Source organism: Mytilus californianus, unplaced genomic scaffold (assembly GCF_021869535.1).
Source record: "Mytilus californianus isolate M0D057914Y unplaced genomic scaffold, xbMytCali1.0.p SCAF_2, whole genome shotgun sequence".
NCBI classification, from domain to species: Eukaryota; Metazoa; Mollusca; class Bivalvia; order Mytilida; family Mytilidae; genus Mytilus; species Mytilus californianus.
Genome location: NW_026262668.1, coordinates 131556205 through 131574948, shown reverse-complemented (window position 1 = coordinate 131574948; position 18744 = coordinate 131556205). Strand labels below are relative to the sequence as shown.

The 18744-nt window shown below is 33.3% G+C and overlaps 1 protein-coding gene across 1 annotated transcript in view; it reads right to left on the bottom strand.

Moving 5' to 3' along the window:
* The window catches only part of LOC127731050 (protein boule-like), a 50880-nt gene extending 36313 nt beyond the window's left edge, over positions 1 to 14567 (bottom strand). Inside the window, exons 1-6 of the mRNA XM_052239826.1 lie at positions 14441 to 14567; positions 10675 to 10797; positions 6806 to 6897; positions 4838 to 4895; positions 2907 to 2990; positions 1834 to 1852 (exon numbers count right to left, since the gene is read on the bottom strand). Coding sequence (XP_052095786.1) covers positions 1834 to 1852; positions 2907 to 2990; positions 4838 to 4895; positions 6806 to 6897; positions 10675 to 10797; positions 14441 to 14443 — 379 coding nt within the window. The 5' untranslated portion in view covers positions 14444 to 14567. The remainder of the gene's footprint in view (positions 1 to 1833; positions 1853 to 2906; positions 2991 to 4837; positions 4896 to 6805; positions 6898 to 10674; positions 10798 to 14440) is intronic.
* Positions 14568 to 18744: the final 4177 nt, after the last annotated feature.

Here is an 18744-nt window from a genome sequence, read left to right as displayed (position 1 = left end):
GGGAGCTCATGTCAATAGATATAAACAATTCACCACAATTTCTTGCAAGTTGGTGAAAGCATTCTTGAGCTATTGTCCGAAAACTGGAAAATCCCCATTTTTTTAATGAATAAAAACCCCATAACTCGGAAACGTAAAATCTAAAATTTATAAAAAACGAACGGGAGCTCATGTCAATAGATATAAACAATTCACCAAAGTTCTATGCAATTTGGTTAAATCGTTTTTGAGTTAATGTCCGACATGTTGACGACGGACGGACAGACGGACGGACAGACGGACAACGGTATACCATAATACGTCCCGTAAACGGGCGTATTAAAACCATTTCATTTCAAACAAGACTTTCAAATCCTATTCAAGTTCTTAAATAACTGAAGGGTTACTTGTAGTTGTGCATATGCTTGGCCTTTGGTCTTCAATGGAAATTGTCTCAATGGCAATTATACCAGATCTCATTTTTTAAAATAAAACAATAGAACAGGACGTACAAATAGTGTGTTTGATGTTAATTCAGGTTTCCTACCATCAACTAAAGAAACAGCGAGCAAATCTCATAAAATGCAGTCCCCACCTCTTCAAAATCCTTATTTTCCCCCAGGTAAACCCAAAAAATAATTTGAATAAAAAACAAAATAGGTGCAAATTGGCATCATAAAATATCGAAAATTCTGAAAAAAATTCATTAAATTCTGATTTAAAGGGACAAGAAAACGAGGATACAAATGTGTACTATGCATTTATGACAATGTTCATGTCAAGCCAAAGTAAACACCAAACAAGAGTGCACACACTGATATATCTCACTTGCTTTACTGATCATGATTGAATTTAATTTGTAAGCCTTTAATGCAGGTGTCACATAAACATAATTAATGATCCATAAAAGTATAGACATTGCCAGATAAGCAAGACAGACATGTACACCTTACAATCATTCCATTCATCATATAGATTTGACCTATTGCTTTTAGTATCTGAGAAATGGAAATTGAGTTCAGGAGTAGCAAAAGTGGACAGACACTCCCATGAAATCTGGGTCAAAACTCTTTATTTGGAATATATCTTTAACAAGTTTGCATAAAAATGAACCTGTGTAGCCAGTTCCATAATTTCAAGGTTAACCAACTTAAACCTGATACAGGACAGATGAACACAGATCAGAAACACAACGTTCCCCTATATTCAAAGGCGGGACATAATAAAAATGATGATGTTTCAGTAAACCACTATATAATTCAGTCTGAAACTTACTACAGTGATCACAAATACCTAAATGACATGTAAAACAGGCACCTGTGACAATTAATTGATTATTGGGGACTGTCACAAATAAAACCAAAAATATGGTTTTGAATCATACCAGAATCTTGATACCATACTCTAATATTTAATTTTTTTTAGTTTGTCGACTAAATTCATGAAATGAGAAGAGACGAATACTCCAAAATAATATCTCTGCTTCAAAAATTGTGAATTTAGTTGCAGTTTATGTCCATGGTTTGCCTGTACAAAGGCTAAAAGAAAAGTGGAAAAATCACAAAAAACAATCAAGGATTTTATAAAAGGAGTACCCTAATGAGTTTTCTTGAATACTGAAATACCCCTGCTTCTTATGATAGTAAATTTTATTGCCACTTAGTATTTGATATTATTCCTGTACAATAGAAGGTAAATGAATTCCAAGGTAAACCACTTCATCATTATTATCTACAAGTAATCTGTAAAAGTCATCAGCTATCTATTTATAGATGTTGTTACTACTCAGGTGTAATTATCATGCAGTATGTTGTCACAGTGTGTTATTGTGCATTAAAACTTTCTCTTACTTACCATAGGCTCTGGGAATTATCTGTAACAAAAAGCAAGCAAATTATAAAACAACTTTTTAATTAAAATATTCCTCATACAATCATTACTGTTTGAACTTTTTGTCAGTTATGATGAGCATACATTTCATCAGTATGTAAGGCACTAATAATTGAGTCATATTTTAAAATTTGTTCAATATCTCAAGTATCTCAGTATACCAGGCACTAGAAAGGCTGCTGACAACTACTCACTGTTTGTGTGACTATTAGTTTTCCATTCTTATGTTATGAAATTACACCTGATAGATTATATTGATCAAATTCAGACAATTTACTTCATCCTTTAAAAAGTTTCAAAAAAGTCTACCGACAGTTGAGATTTTAGAATAAAAACTTATTCAATAACACAATTTTTTTTAACAAGTCAAACTTTTTATAACTATCCAATACACATGCATGCAACTGTCCGCTATTTTTTCAACAAGTAAAAGATTAGACCCTTAATCACAAGTCACAAAATAATTTCATAATAAATAACACCAGAAAAACGATTATCAGACATATTAAAACACCTCATCAAGTATCATTTCTTATTTTAAGTGATTTACTACCAATTGATCGTCAAAAGAAACCTGGTATTGTAAATTAGTTTTCATTCCTTATTTATAATCATATTGAAAATTCTGTCGTTTTTTTTACTGTCTCAAAATCAGAACTATAGCAAGTATGATATTTTGATCCTTCTCTGTTTAAATGACACAATTATATATCACTCTGCAAGGAAATAAATTAGTGGGTCATTTTAGAGGAAAATGAACAACAGCTGATTTTAAATTTAATTCATTTAAATGCTGTGATATGGACAGTTTAATAGAGTTAATAAAATTTTAATGTTAAATCAAACAAAAATGTAATTTGACTTTGTCTTCAAACAATTGAAAGAGCGATGATAAAAACCAAACTTTTTCACACAGATTTTAGATAATCAATGGGTCAGTAACTAATATTGTGTCACTAGCGGCAATAAAGGCAACTGTCTTTAAAAATCCTGCCATAATACAATTTTAAATTGTATTAATGTTAAAAGGAACTAACCACAGCTTCTTGCTCCAAACTGACTTGTTTTCTTATGGCTGGTCCAATATTCAACTTTCTGTCTCTAAATACCAAATTCTCTGACTAAAATTAAGAAAAATATCAAGGTAACCACTACAATATAAGAACAGCATTTCAATATTCCTTGCAACAGTCTTAATAAGTGTCTAGAAATATAGGCAAGAGAGCAAAAACAGTACAATTTTGAATGAAACTAATGAAATTAAAAGGACAATAACTCTGGTTACAATTTTTTTTATCATAACCTCTTTATTTACTTTCAGCAACGAGCTATTGCCTTTTATCTGATATCAAAGAAGAAGTATAAGAGCCATTTTTTGGCCAATGAAATTAAAATAGTATAAAATTCTCCGCAAGGACTCACAGAATGAGTAAGGCCATAGAACTGAAAAATTTGAAATTGGACTTAACCATGATAACATAGGTTTCTGACAAAGAGTGAATGTAGTCATGTAAGAAATAAAAAATTTGAAAATTGGACATTTACCTATTACGGTCCAATATCCAAAATCTATATACATGGTTAGATTCAGCATATCAAAGAACCCCATATATTTAATTTTTGTTGAAATCAAACAAAGTTTCATTTTGGACCCGATTTAGACCAACTTGAAAACTAGCCCGAAAATCAAAAATCTAAATACGTTTAGATGTAGCATACCAGAGAACCCCATCAATTCAATTTTTGTTAAAATCAAACTTAGTTTAATGTTGGACCCGATTTGAACCTTAATGTGGACCAATTTGAAAACCAGGCCCAAAATCCAAAATCAGACAATTGTCTGGAAACTAAATGTCATCAGACGATGACGAGGACAAAGTCATACCATTATACATCCACAAAAATTTTGTACAAAAATTATTCAAGCCTTTAAAATCATAATAATTTTAGGGAATAATGATCAACCTTGACATAACTGACATATTAGTGCAGAAAGGTCAAAATTGTAATATTTTACCTAAAATTACACTTTTACAGGTATTATTTGGTCAAAATATATATGAACCAAGGCCTAACCAAAAAAGATATTTTACACACATTATCATCTTTGAAAAAACATTTTGTAGCAAAATATCTGCTTTTAAATATCAATGACAAGATCTCATAATGAGGCTATTTTGACAGTTTTTGCAATTAAAAAAATAAAAGACTGAAGACCAAATGCAAATATGTAAGACAAAATTAAAAAAATCTGATTTTTCAGTCTACTGTCTTGAAAACATCTGAATCATATTATCTTGCCCATTTATAATACTTTTTTATTTTCCAATTCAAAAATGTAGCCTATCATACATTGTACATTCTCCTTTGTCAAAACATGTAGCCATGAGAGTCCTACAAGATGAACAGATGCATGGACAGACACAGCATTTCTATTTCAATCATTTTCCTAATGACTACAATTCAAACAATGAATATATTCCACACAAATATTCTAGAATGTTTTACATATAGCTTTCATCTGCTTTACATTTTTTTTTTTTATTTTGTGAAATGCCAAGTCAGATGATGACCCCACTTGCATATAATGTTGTAAAGGGACATAACTCAAGAACGGTAAAAGTGATGCTACCTAAATTCGTTTTTGATCCGAGTTTTGTGGTAAAAAGCGTTGTGTATAAGTTTCATAACATTTGGTTGAGGCAAACTTTAGAGAATGGAAATGAAAAATTGAGCAATTTTTCCATTTGTAAAGGGGCATAACTCTAGAAAGGTAAAAGTGACGCCATCCAAATTCAAACTTCATCTGTGTTTTGTGGTAATAAGCATTGTGTATAAGTTTCATAACATTTGGTTGAGGCAAACCAATTTCGGGACATACAGACAGACAAGGGTAAAACTTAATGCCCCCTCCGCTACGGCAAGGGCATAACAAAATTTAAATTTCAACTGAAGTGGATAAACTTACTTCGTTTTTAATTATTCTGTCTGCATCTTCTTGGTTTTCAAAGGTTATGAAGCCATACCTATGTTCAAAATAAAATTCATAGTACACATAACTTCAGAAACTCTTTCAGAACACATTTTTGAGTTTTAACAACATATTTAATACAAACAGAAAAATGAAATATATCAGTGTTCTCCCAAGGCCAATATGACGCTGCGGTCCCGCCACGCCTTAATTGGCCGCTGTCCCTTAATACTTGATCCTGCAGCGTGTTAATTTTCACATTTTAATTATAAATGTTGGTTAAAATTGTCAAGTTGATGATCACCGCTGAGAGGTCGGTCAATGTTGCACAATAACTGATAACTAGCAAAAGTCTCTGATTTACCTGTTCCAGCCTTATCAGACCATGTAATCAGGTTATAGCGTAAATGATCATCATGAAGATAGATATTTTTAGTAGAAAATAAAAATAGATCGCAAATACATTGTATTGACGCATCGTCTGTGTGCGATCACTTGGCCATTTAAATAACGAATTTTTTCATTGGTCGAGAAGAAGAATCTATTTAAACAAGACCAATGAACATGATGAATACACGTGATAAATTTGAATACACATTACTAAAGAAATTTACGATGAAATTTAGGAATGAGAGTATTTGTACGTCAAAAAAGTAAAATAAACTGTTATTAAAGATAACGAGGAGTGATTTAATTTATTAGAAAGTGAAAAATTGTTGCTTGCAAGTAAAATTCCTCTGTCAACTGTCACGTTTTAGAAATAAAATAATTTTTTTACATCGATCGTTAATTCGTCAATCAGGAAATATATGTACGGAATCACTGCAGCATTTGTATAATGTCACTAGAATTTCACTGGCCTAAACTTTGACGAATTTGTCAAGTTTCGTTTATATTTACCTGCCAAAGAAATGTTTTGACAATTATACACACGGAAGCGTAATGTCAAACTACGGACACTGGTCAGCTGGTTCATTACATTTTTTTTGTTTTAAAAAGTTGTATACCAAAGCATCTTAAACATAATCAATTTTAATGCTGAATCAACATGTTCTTTGCAAAGAAGAAATGGGTTAAGCGAAAGGCAGATGATGTTTTCAACCCTAAAGAGGATAAAGACTGAGGAACAGCGCTGTCCAATAAAATTACAAATTGTCTTGTTACTATATCTCTAGAACATGTAGAAGGAACAGAGTACAGAAATAAATATTTCTGAAGCTGTTCAGCATTGGAAGGCCCAGAAGAACATGAGGATTTTTCTTGAACTATATATACATTTTGACTTATTTAATTGACTGATATAAATGCTTTTTGTGTATAAAATGAATATATTTCATATATATATTCTTATTCTTTATCATGTATATTAATACTGTGCATTATTGCATATAATGATTTATGACAGATTGCTTCAGGTCTCAATAGTTCACTCTAAAATAGAGTTACACGCCATTGAAATCTTGCGTCTCAAAAAATTTCTGGGGAGAACACTGCAGTGTTCTCCCCAGGGCCTTTTAGCATCATGGTAATGTGATACTATTTTTCTTGAATGTGATGCTATCTGAAAAGAGTTTCTTATAGGTTGTGTTACGGATGTGATGCTATAATTTTTAGAAACAAGATGGTATTCCAAATTTCCCTGTTTACCAGGATGCTATATGAAATATCTGGGGAGAACACTGCACTGTATATGTACTTTACTTCTTGCAGAATTCCAGAATAATTTCAGACCACCACATTTTGTGCCAGTTTCAATTCAGACTATCTGGACCATGTGTTGTTCTTTGTTGTTTGACTGTCTATTTTCTCCAAGAGGTCTTTAGTGGTGGATGTGGTAAATGCATGTACTATGTACGTTTTCACTCAAGAACTTTTTTTTTAAGGAATACATGCACTCATTTTTATCTGAAAATTCAAGCAGATTTCAAAGAACTGATGCATGATTGAGCTTAAATGATGACTTACCCTTTAGAAACTCCAGCTCTATCAGCAATAATCTTTGAATCTTTGACAGCTCCATAAGCACAGAAGAAATTCTTTAATTCATCTTCAGTTGTCTGTAAACAATCATGGAACTTGACAATGCAAATCTTTGTAGGCAAGTTCTTAACCTTCTTAACCTAACATTTGTAACACATCTCACACTTTATAGTCATGTACATGTAGAGGTACAGTACAAAAATAAAAATACATGTTTTCTAAAGTTCAGAATCACATCTGTTGATATAAATATATCTTTTATACAATACAATACAAAACAAAACTAGATTGCTAGGCTATAGTGAAATGTACCCTGTGCATTATACACGAATAATTAAATTGTGTGTCAAAATGTGTCATTGTGGAACGATACTGTCAAAATATGGTAAAAAGTCCAATCAAAATGGTCAAATCAAAATGACCATACAATTGCTATCAACTACACATTTTTGAAAAAAGGCTTCCCCTTTTCCTCAGCACTATACGCTGTGTTAAATAGCACTTTGTACCTTTTTAATTTTTCATCATGATTTTTTATGGTGTCAAGTTTTAAATTTTTTGTCCAACGAACCAGGGCACTTTCCCTTTTACAGTTTACTAGTTATGTTCTAATATTATATTCTAGAGTTTCCTTGACACCATAAAAGTGAATTTTTTAAGTCCAAGGACCATAACTCTGCACAAAATCATCAGAACGGAACAAAATTCAAACTTGATCTGTAACTTGTCATGATTAAACAATACACCAAATATCAAATCAATATCTTCAAGCACGAAGAAAAAAAGTGTAGAAAACTGATTTGCTGGACTGACGGATGGACAGAGTGCAAACCTAAAGTCCCCTTCTACTTCGTCGGTAGGGGACTAATTAGGAACATAGGAAATTTATCAAAGCAGCAGAAGAATCTACTTTGACCAGTTTGGCATGAATCTGGGTCACAAATATGGCAGTTTCATGATATCATAAAGGCAAAAAGCAATTGCCTTAAAAATACAACTTTATGAAAGAACATAATTATGAGGTCATAACTCTTCACAAGTGTTCTAATATATCAGGGCTTACTGGTTTTGTATTTGTCAGATATTTAATATTTGTCAGAAGCGTGAAATCTTGAATACCCTCTTCAGAGGTTGTGTTTTGAACGTTTAGGACATACTTAAAACCAAATATTGTTTGAAAGGTTGATTGTTTCACAAGTCAGGATTACTACATGTAGTTACATGTACGTGATAACAAATATTTGTATATCAGTTCTGTTTGAAATATCTTTTTCAAGTAAGCCATTCCTTCAGCACATAGTTTTGACATTTTCAGTTTCTTAAACATTTAACATTTTGTATCTTATTGAGAAAAAAAATCCTACCTTGCTACATGTAGCTACATTTTTACCTGCAGTCTGCACCTTTAGCCACTAGTCCAATGCCCCAGACTTGTAAATTCATTCGGACTAGTAAGATTTTGCAAAACTTTGTTTAGACACATAAGAAAAATGTTGGAATATTGGTCTTCAGACTAGTAGTCGGAAAAGATTTTGGTGCAGACTGCACCTAACCATACCCAACAGACATGGTCAGGTTTGGTCAAACTGAAATACTTTTAATTGTGGCCTTAACTATACAGTGATCTAAAATTTGCAGACTTATACACAAGGGTCTTATATTAAGATATTAATTGAAATTTTATGTAGTACCTAAAATTGAAATTACAGAGCCAAGTAGCCTTAGGCCTCTAAAATTTGAGCTGGTTACTGATTTTTTCCACATTTTTGCTTATTCATATCACACTGGGTCACCATAATTATGGGCTACCACTTGAAATGTTAGAGTGCCTAGAATAAATAATTGTGAAGTCAAAGAATTCCAGCTTATTTGAATGTTTGGAGATTTACTGCATTAAAATCATCTGCAAATAAATGTGAAGAAATGTCATGCCAAAAAAGAGAAGGTTCCTAATCTGAAAACAACAACAGTCATGTACAATCCAAACTATATCCCTTTCAGTTTTTGACACACATTTTCCTGAAAAATCTGAAAATTTCCTCCTCAAGTATTATGATTATAGATACATTGTGCACTTGTATATGTTTTAGCCCAACACGAGTCCAAATGTGTATTAAATATATAAAATACACAAAATTCCAGTTTTAATGCATATGCACACTTAAGTATATCAATGTGTCATTATGTGACTTAGGCCAAAATAAATAGATTGTGTGTTTCCTATCTCACCTCCAAAAAAATTAGGTAGGGTATGTAGGTAAAACATTTTATTTTATGAAAACATTTTTTTTTCTATTGATGACATCAGAAAAAGGTTCCAAATCAAATTGTTTGATGTTCCTGCTCCTTTGATATCTAGAATAGTACTTGAATCTACAGCTCTTTTAATTTTCTGTTTTAGTTCTGTGTCAGAAATATGAAAATAAACTTTAATGCAAATTTTATGCATTTCTTTGGTCGTAATAGGAATATGTTCTTGCCGATTATCTTAAACCAAAAATGGCAGGGAAACATCCAGCATGGTATGTTATTATGTTGGGCCTCGTTGAACCTAACAATGTAAATGACCCACAGGGTATACATGTGGGAGCAGATTAGTACCCCTTAAAAACACTGAACCGATGCTAAGCAGCAGTTGATTATGATTTTTCGAGGGGTGATACTCTGCCCTTGCACCCTCTTTATTTAATATACAGATGTGTTTTGATGTTTAACAGAATATGATCTTGAAGAGAGGGTGGTTCTGACAATATTAAATTTTCAGGTTTTGAGAAGAGTGAGAATGCGAAATCTTAGTCTTTACCTACTGGTCAAATAAATTGCAGATATAAATATGACATGAATTTTTTTTTCCTTTCTTGTATAAATTGTTATGGGACCAGCCGGAGAAAATATGAAAGAATAAAAGTAGGCATGGTGCCGGGAACAGATTCATTTATAAATGAACATGAATCATACACCATGTCTGCCTACTAGGGAAAGCTTCTTTTCCTCTTTCTCATACACCGTTGTCTTCCCCCTTGTCGTCATTAACTCAAATGCTCATAAGCATTAACACGATTAACAGTCGTTCATGTTGCGTCCTGAGCACAATTCTGTACAACATTAGTAAGAGAGTTTTTTACAACAAAAGCTGGATTGATTTTAGCAGTAAATTGAACTCATTTTACTCTAAAATTGTTTGTGAACTAACAGACAGATACAGTCTGTCCATCCTGAAACGATTCTGACTTTTGGTCCAAAGAAGCACAGGTACACGACAAGATTTGGTTAATATATGTATATATACTGAATACACTATTCATTATAAATACAAATATTTAAAAATTCTCGTCTTGTACCTGTGCAAAAAAGTTGAACAAAATGCGTCAACTTCCTATTTTTTTCGTCTATATGTCAATCATGATGTTCTTCATAAAGATTCATCTTATCGTAATTATCAGGAATCGATGTCTGACATTATATTTTGAGTCCATGTGATCACATTTCTCATATTTGACAGCTAAATTATACGCTACGCGTAAAATTCTAAACGAATAATCGGATCGTGACAGACCAAAAAATCCGGATTTTTAATATTTTTTTAAATTTTGTCAATAAAATGTTTAGGGTGGGTGTCGGAACAGAGGTAGGGTCGGGAAACCGGAAACACACACTTTATTTATTTTGGCCTTAATATACATGTATGGACCTACAAAATTAAATATATATATCGTGTGTAATACAAGTCTAAATTGAAAACAACAACGTATCGTGTATAATACATGTATATGGATACTGATTAGACTTTTTGTTTTACTAATCAAAATTTGCAAAGGGAGAAAGCAATTGACAATAATTTAAGATAAACTTACATTTGCTGCTATGCCACCTACAAATATCCTGTTTGGAATCACTGTCCCGTATTTTGGAGCATGTGTCCCACTCAAAGGTGTTGTTGATGGTGTTATACAAGGGGATATGTCTGCTGATGTTGACTGAAATTGAAGAAAAAACTTGAGCTCATTTAATATTTCAAGTACATCAAGGTATTACAAAAGTATACATGAATGTCCATTTTAAGGCCAGTAAATTATAATATGTCCATCAGCTTAATATGACTGGTATTAACTTGGAAAAAATACACACTTCGTGTACAAAATATACTACAAGCACCAAGCTTTGCTGGTTCCAATATAGAATTATTCATAGAATTCTGGGAACTAATACACTACTTTGAATATTAAAATTATTCTATTTGGTAACTACGAAAATATAGAATTGAATTTTGAAAAAAAATGTAACAAACTTTAACCCCAGACTATATCAACTTGTTAATTGTAAAAAAAACTTAGTCCATTTATCAGTAAAATACAGAAAAATGAAAATAATTATTTTCAAAATTTTGCTCTGGATACTGTATTTTGGTCATTAACAAGGTTCTGTCCAAATTTCATATAATTCCATGAAGGTTTGACAAAGTTATTGATGACTAAAAAACTTTAACCTTAGACTGAATCTGAATGTTAAGTGTAAAAAAAACTAAGTCCAATTATCAGTAAAATACAGAAAAATGAAAATAAATATTTTTAAAATTTTGCTCTGGATACTGTACTTTGGTCATAAAAAGGCTTCTGTCCAAATTTCATAAAATTCCATGAAGGTTTGACAAAGTTATTGATGACTGAAAAACTTTAACCCGAGACTGAAGATGAATGTTAACTGTAAAAAAAAAATAAGTCCATTTATCAGTAAAATATGGAAAAATGAATATAAATATTTTCAAAATTTTGCTCTGGATACTGTATTTTGGTCATAAACAAGCTTCTGTCCAAATTTTATAAAATTCCATGTAGGTTTGACAAATTTATTGATGTCTAAATAAACTTTAACCACCGACTGAACCTTAATGTTGACACCGCAGCCGACGGAATCTAGGATCGCTATGTCTCGCTTTCAGGAAATTTAGGATGGACAAAAAGCAGAAAAAGGTGAAAAATATTACTTGGTGCCGAACTTACCAACTAAATGCTGAAATGACTTTAAATAGGTGCCTGTTTGATCAGATGCTGATTTAACCAGGTGCTGATTTGACTTTTTGTATAGGTGCCGATTTAACTTGTACTCCATCTCACCAATGGACAAAAAAACAGAGATACTGTCTGAAATCATACTTGATTTCTGGGACTGAGTGTAACCTGATAAACTGTCGACAATGCATAGTTACTATTTTCTAGATTTAAAATTTATTATTTTTCTAGCCATATTTCGTCAGTTGCTTACTGCAGGTTGACAGTTTCCTCAGGCAACTCTGGGTTTCCTCTAAATATAAATCTTACTAGTTTTTGAAATGAATTTTTTTGAGAGCAACAAGGCCCTGAAAAATGACTTCAAAATTGCTAAATCTCTTTTCGGCAAAGCCCCCCTGGACCCCTCACCTAAAGGATTTTGCCTCCTATTCCGAAAATATTTCCTCTTATTCCAAAACTTAATGTTGGACAGTTGAAATAAGATTTGAAAAAATTTGCAAATTGAATTTACTTGTGATGCATCAGTTAAACATGTTGCATCAATAAACGGATATTACCAAATAAATAAAATCAAAGCATGAAATTCCAGTGATTTTTTTGTCTACAGAACAATTATATGTAGTGTAGATCAAAAGTATTTATAGGTATACAATGTTTATTAATTGTGTATTGAGCTGAATAATAAAGTGTTTATTCAATTATGTAATACAAGATATTGTGGTCAATTAAGATTGGCAATAAAGTGGATACTCAAACCTTTGAGTGTATCATGACAGTTGCCAATTATACTGGTATTGTATCAGTACTCTTACTTGCAAAAGGAAAGAATTGGCTTAACAGTTTTTGAAAAAAGTGTGGGAACCAACTTTGATATCAATACACAACTTGTACTAAATTTTAATCAATTACTTACACAAACATATGATACTAATATAATATTTTAAAAACTCTTATCTTATCTTGTATATTACCCTTTCACATTAATTCATAAATAGTAATATCTTATAAATTTTGATTTACAAAAGAACTTTAAGCAAGTGTAGATCTAAAGTGAAGTAGCTCTTTTACCTATCTTTTCTTAATTTCAGGGCAGTAGATGATTAAAATGGTGTATAGATTTTCTGCAAATCATAAAACACATCATTAGTTTCATCACAAGTCTTCAACTCTGAATTTTGCACCTTGTTAAAATACGGAGTGATCACATAGATCCAGCATGGATGGATCAAAAATTGGTAAAATTCATCATTTAAGGGCAATAACTCCTCCAAGAAGTCATCTGACAGTTTTGATGTAAATGGACAAAAAGTAGATCAACATTCTAAAATTTCTGCCCCCGTCAGATTTTCTCTGTTTAAAGCAGTTTTCAAGATAACAGCCAAAACTTGCATTTTACCCCTATGTTCAATTTTTAGCCATGTTGGTTGGCTGGCAGGGTCTTTGGACAATCAGTATTGACTACCTTTACAGGTTGCACTTTGAAAATACAGCTGATTCACCTCACCTACTGGTTCCGAGATATAATTTCCATGCTTTATCTCTTGAGAATTTTACTCGTATAAATAGTTGGGATAGCGTTCAAACTGATTTTTCAGGAAGGGATTGGTGCAGAATTTTATTACAAGTTTATACATTAAGAACCATACAATGTTGGAGGCATATAATTGTTGAAAATATGCTGCACAACCCTATGTTTTGACATTTGCAAAAAAAAGTATTGCATGTGAACTTTTCATTTCAGGATGATTTTTTACGAAACTTCATGGGAAATTGTATCGTCTATATAGACCTCATCGCTATTTGGGAATCTGCGACACCCGACCAGAGAATCTGCGATACTTGAACTATTGACGTCATACAACAATCACTTTACGTTTGTGGCATCAGACATTTTCAAAATTTTACAGGAACCTTTATGATGTCCAGTAATGGCAGACAAATAGCAATAAGGTGTATTTACAGAAGTGCAACCTTATACAAGGATTTTTATATACAGAAGTACAACCTTTTTTATTAATACAGGAGTTTTTTCAGGAATTTATGTTATTTTGAGAAAAATGCACTGGAGGTGCAATGTAGCCAATGTATGTTGTTGTCTTGTTATTTGTATACTACCATCAGACAATCAATCTTCAATCAATGTTTCTTGGTAGGGATTGAACCAGTAGTTCAGAGATTTAGTGATACAAGGAGACAACATTCTATAGATAATCCTACAAATAGCCCCTAACCATGGCCTGGTATAATATAATGGTCTGCTTCTATTAACTATATATAACTTACAGGGCTTGTTACAAGGGAATGATCTCAAAAAAACGACTAGAGCATGCACAGTAGCTGTCAGTTAGAAATCCCTTAAAAAAATAACATAGGATATATAGACTACCAATTCTATGTCAGGAAACAAGGTTTTCTTGTTAAGAAAAATACTCTCTGAGCATCTATATTTTTGACACTCGACGATTACAATGTTAAAAATTAACGACATTCCAATGTGTAATTCTTCATTTTCAAGGAAAATTACACCTTTTCTTGAATTAAAGTACCACAAAAATGGATTCTATATATCATAACACATACGAATCAAACATGTTGATAAGTGAAATCTTACCATTTTCTGTGATCTTTTAACTTTTCCAAGTTGATTCTAAGTCAACAACAGTCGATGATCTGCAGCCGAATCTAATCAATGTGTGCAAGAAAAGTTTTTGGAATATTCCAAACTAAAAGAGGGGCGATGTGTCATAGAGAATATTTTAATATGTCTAAAAATACGTAAAAACGTAAAATGTTGGACTTTGTAAAAATAATCATGATAAAATATATGCAATAATAATGAAATTAGAGTATCATACTTATTTTTGAATCTTATTATTCACTATTTTTGAAATAACAAAGCACCATCATTCCATCATAAATGGAATAATCTAATCCTAAGTGACGGATGATTTCGCGCCTGCTGAGCAGTTATCATTCCCCAAAATTGTCCAGGTGCCATGCAGTGAACTCCCCTGGCAATATCCATCCACTACATAGTCCACTCTTAAAGCGCGTTTCAGTGAGCATATTAGGGTGTGTTCATTTAAATAAAATACTATATCAAACTCCGCACTTCAGTTTGACTTTTTTTAATACACGAATGAATCAAAAGTTCCCATATTTAATAGTGTCTTTACTTGAAAAATACTCCGTTAATACTTTGTTAACCAGTACCATTTAGAAAGGGAGGCTATATTAAAATGTCATTGAATTTTTTTAGGCTACTGAAAATACATATTTTCTGAGCTTATGAAATAAATAACAAACGAAACTAGGTTGTTTGCGTTATATTATAATTGAACATATCAATATATGATCATATATATATATATATAAATATATTTGTACACAAAATAAATATTTTTGAGCTTAATCGAGCGGACCGATACAAATTCCTTATGTAGATCGAACCAAAACCGACCGTGAAAAACAAAACAGCGAAAACACTATGAAGGGGGAAATCCCCGAAATTTAATAACATGCATCTTCTAGTATAACCTTTCTAAATAGACACGGAATTCTTCGCAGTATCAAAACTGACTACGTCAGCTTTTTGGTTTTTGTTTGTTACCAGCCAAGGATTTGTATAGTAAAAAAATCCTTGTTACCAGCACAGAAAAAAAACTGACGTAGTATGTGTGATTTTTAAGGAGGAACATATTGACGCCACTTTCAGCGTGACCATTGGCAGTGGCGTAGCTACCTATAAAGGTTCGACTAGGAACGTACCTATACATACATTTGCCAATAGTGTAAAAGGTGTTGCCAATTCTAATATGATCGTTGAGTTTCTTGAACATATAAAACTTGATATAAGGAATCTCCGTGCCCAGTGTTATGACGGCGCCGCGAATATGTCCGGCAAGTATAAAGGTGTGCAGGCAAAAATACAAACATGCAGCATTTGCAGTTGTTGTCTCTACCCTGAATTCCCTGAAAGCTAACAATGATGACAAAACAGCACAGAGTATGAATGCGATACTTCCATTCGAATTTATCATGAGTCTTGTTGTTGCAGAACATATATTAAGCTCAACAGTCGCCTTGACAAATTATTTACAGAAACCCGATATTGATTGGATAGAAGCTTTGACAGAAGCTAAGATTGTCATTCAAAAGCTTTCTGATGAAAGAGGTGATGATACAGTTTGGGAGTCTTTGTTTGCAAGAGCAACAGATATGGCAGCAGAACACGAAATTCAGCCGTCAGTTCCTCGTATCGCTGGACGTCAACGACACAGAGCTAACCACCCGTGACCCTTCAGACTATTGGAGAGTTTCGTTGTACTTCGTATTTCTCGACCACTTGGTTGATGATATTACAAAGCGGTTAATCAGCAACGAGGAACGTTTCTTTTCATCTTATTTCATTCCCAAGTTAGGGAACTTGACTCCTGAAATAGCGGACAAAGTCTACAACGCTTACCGTTCGGATTAAGGTGATAAAACAGAATTTGACGATGAGGTCGCTCGATGGAAAGCCCATTGGCGTATTGAAGATAACAGGCCAGATAGACTTCTTGGTGTCCTTAATGTCACACACGCCGATCTGTACCCTTCGGTGCATAGGATTATTTGGATATTATTGACAATGCCCGTTTCATCGGCAACTAGTGAAAGATCCTTCAGCGCGATGCGACGCGTCAAGTCCTACCTGAGATCGACAATGGGAGGCGAGAGACTTTTTAATCTATAGGCTCTTCTTCATATCCACCGACACCTCAATGTTGATGTTGATGCGTGTCATAATCGATTTTATTGGCAGAAAAAACCGTCGACTGGACTTTGAATAAGTGTATCATTGACTTTGTTTATGAAACTATAGACCTGAAAGATATTTATAAAGAAGTTCAGAAATTTTAGATTTGTTTAACCAATTTTTGCCAAATGAGTTAATTAACAAATTTCGTTCTAAAAAGTTGAAAAACGTTTTTCTTGACCCGCTGGAGACCCCTCAACGTAAGGCGCGAAACCCGTACGCAAAAAGGCAGTTGCGTACACATTGAGAATTATTTTTTGCATATATTATTCCAAAAATTTGCCTACACTTAAATACAAGTCTAGTTACGCCCAGATTGGCCTTTTCGTGGCGGTCCGTTTTGATTGGTTGAGCCTGGAAGCTGGAGAGAACCACCGACCTTCGACAGGAAAACTGACAATCCTAGTCAATTATGATTGTAGTTGAATGCACATGCCACTTGCGGGGCTCGAACTCAAAACCGCAGTTTTGATAGCCTATAGTGATATACAGTAGTTGGGCTACTTAGACCACTCCGCCACCGAGGCCCCAAGGGGAAACATGAAGAGAGTTGTAATTTTTATTTCACAAATATTTATAAGTTTTATTTTTTCTGGATTCTCTAATTTGAATTTAGTTATCATTAGATAAGTTTACAACAATACAAAACAATTATGACACCCAATATTGAGCAGTCCTTTCAAGTTAAATTACATACAAATGATTACATATTGGTTACATTAATTATTATGACAATTTTGAAATACAAAATTTCAAAAATCCAAAGCCGCAAGGATACTATGACAAAACAGTTTCTGTAGCATAATAGGGGAACAGGCTCGTTAAGCGAAGATGACCACCGTCCGTTCTGAGGGTCACACAAGACTGGACTGTGAAAGGAAATTAAGATATATAATGGTATAAACTGAAGTAATTAAAACACTTATTCATCAGACATTTGAATCTCCTTGATTATACTTGCACGTGGTACCGTTAAATCTGAAATAGTTTTTCCTCTCAGATGAATTAGAATGAATTGTTTCAGATAACTCTCTATTTAATCCTCAGCAGATATAGAGTTACACATTACATGTAATTGATATAGTCAGCTATAAATGGTCCCAAAATGACAAAATATGAAACAATTCAAACAAAAAATTCAACGGCCTGATTTATGACAAAACAATAAACGAAAAACAAATAAACAAATATGAATGACCGCAACAAACGACCACACCGAATGACAGCAACAAACGACCACACTGAATGACAGCAACAAACGACCACACTGAATGACAGCAACAAACGACCACACTGAATGACAGCAACAAACGACCACACTGAATGACAGCAACAGACGACCACACTGAATGACAGCAACAGACGACCACACTGAATGACAGCAACAAACGACCACACTGAATTACAGCAACAAACGACCACACTGAATTACAACAACAAACGACCACACTGAATGACAGCAACAAACGACCACACTGAATTACAGGCTCTTGATTTGAACAGGTACAGATAGACTGTTGCGGGATGGAATATGTTTGTGAGCACCCCCCCCCCCCCCCTAAACCCATAACAGTGGCGTAACAGTACAACATATATAGGAACAAGTGTGCTTATTTGATTTCAATTAAACGGAATTGCTGGGATCAGCCATAGAGTGTGATTCATAACAATACAGAAACACGTGTTATTAAGGGGGCGCAATGGGTGTCCCAACGAATACCTACAACCTGTCGATAAACTTTATTGCCCAAACAAGAAATCGTCCCGGAATAATTCAAGACTTGGAACTATTTTTTATTGTAAACTCTTATTTCACTTATGAAAAAAATAAATCAAAATCAAATCAAATCAGAACAAGGTGTGTGCTTCGACTGTCACAACCTTGTCATTGTAATTACTTGGTATGTTGATTGATTGATTGATTGTTGGTTTTTAATGCCACTTACGACACACTATATAGTGGAGGGCATTTTTGGTGAAAGAAGCCGTAACACTTGGAGAGAACCACCGACCTTCGACAGGGAAACTGGCAATCCTGGTAAATTAAGATAGGAGTCAAACGCAACTGCCACGAGCGGGGTTCCAACTCACAACGTCAGTGTACAGACACACTCCTG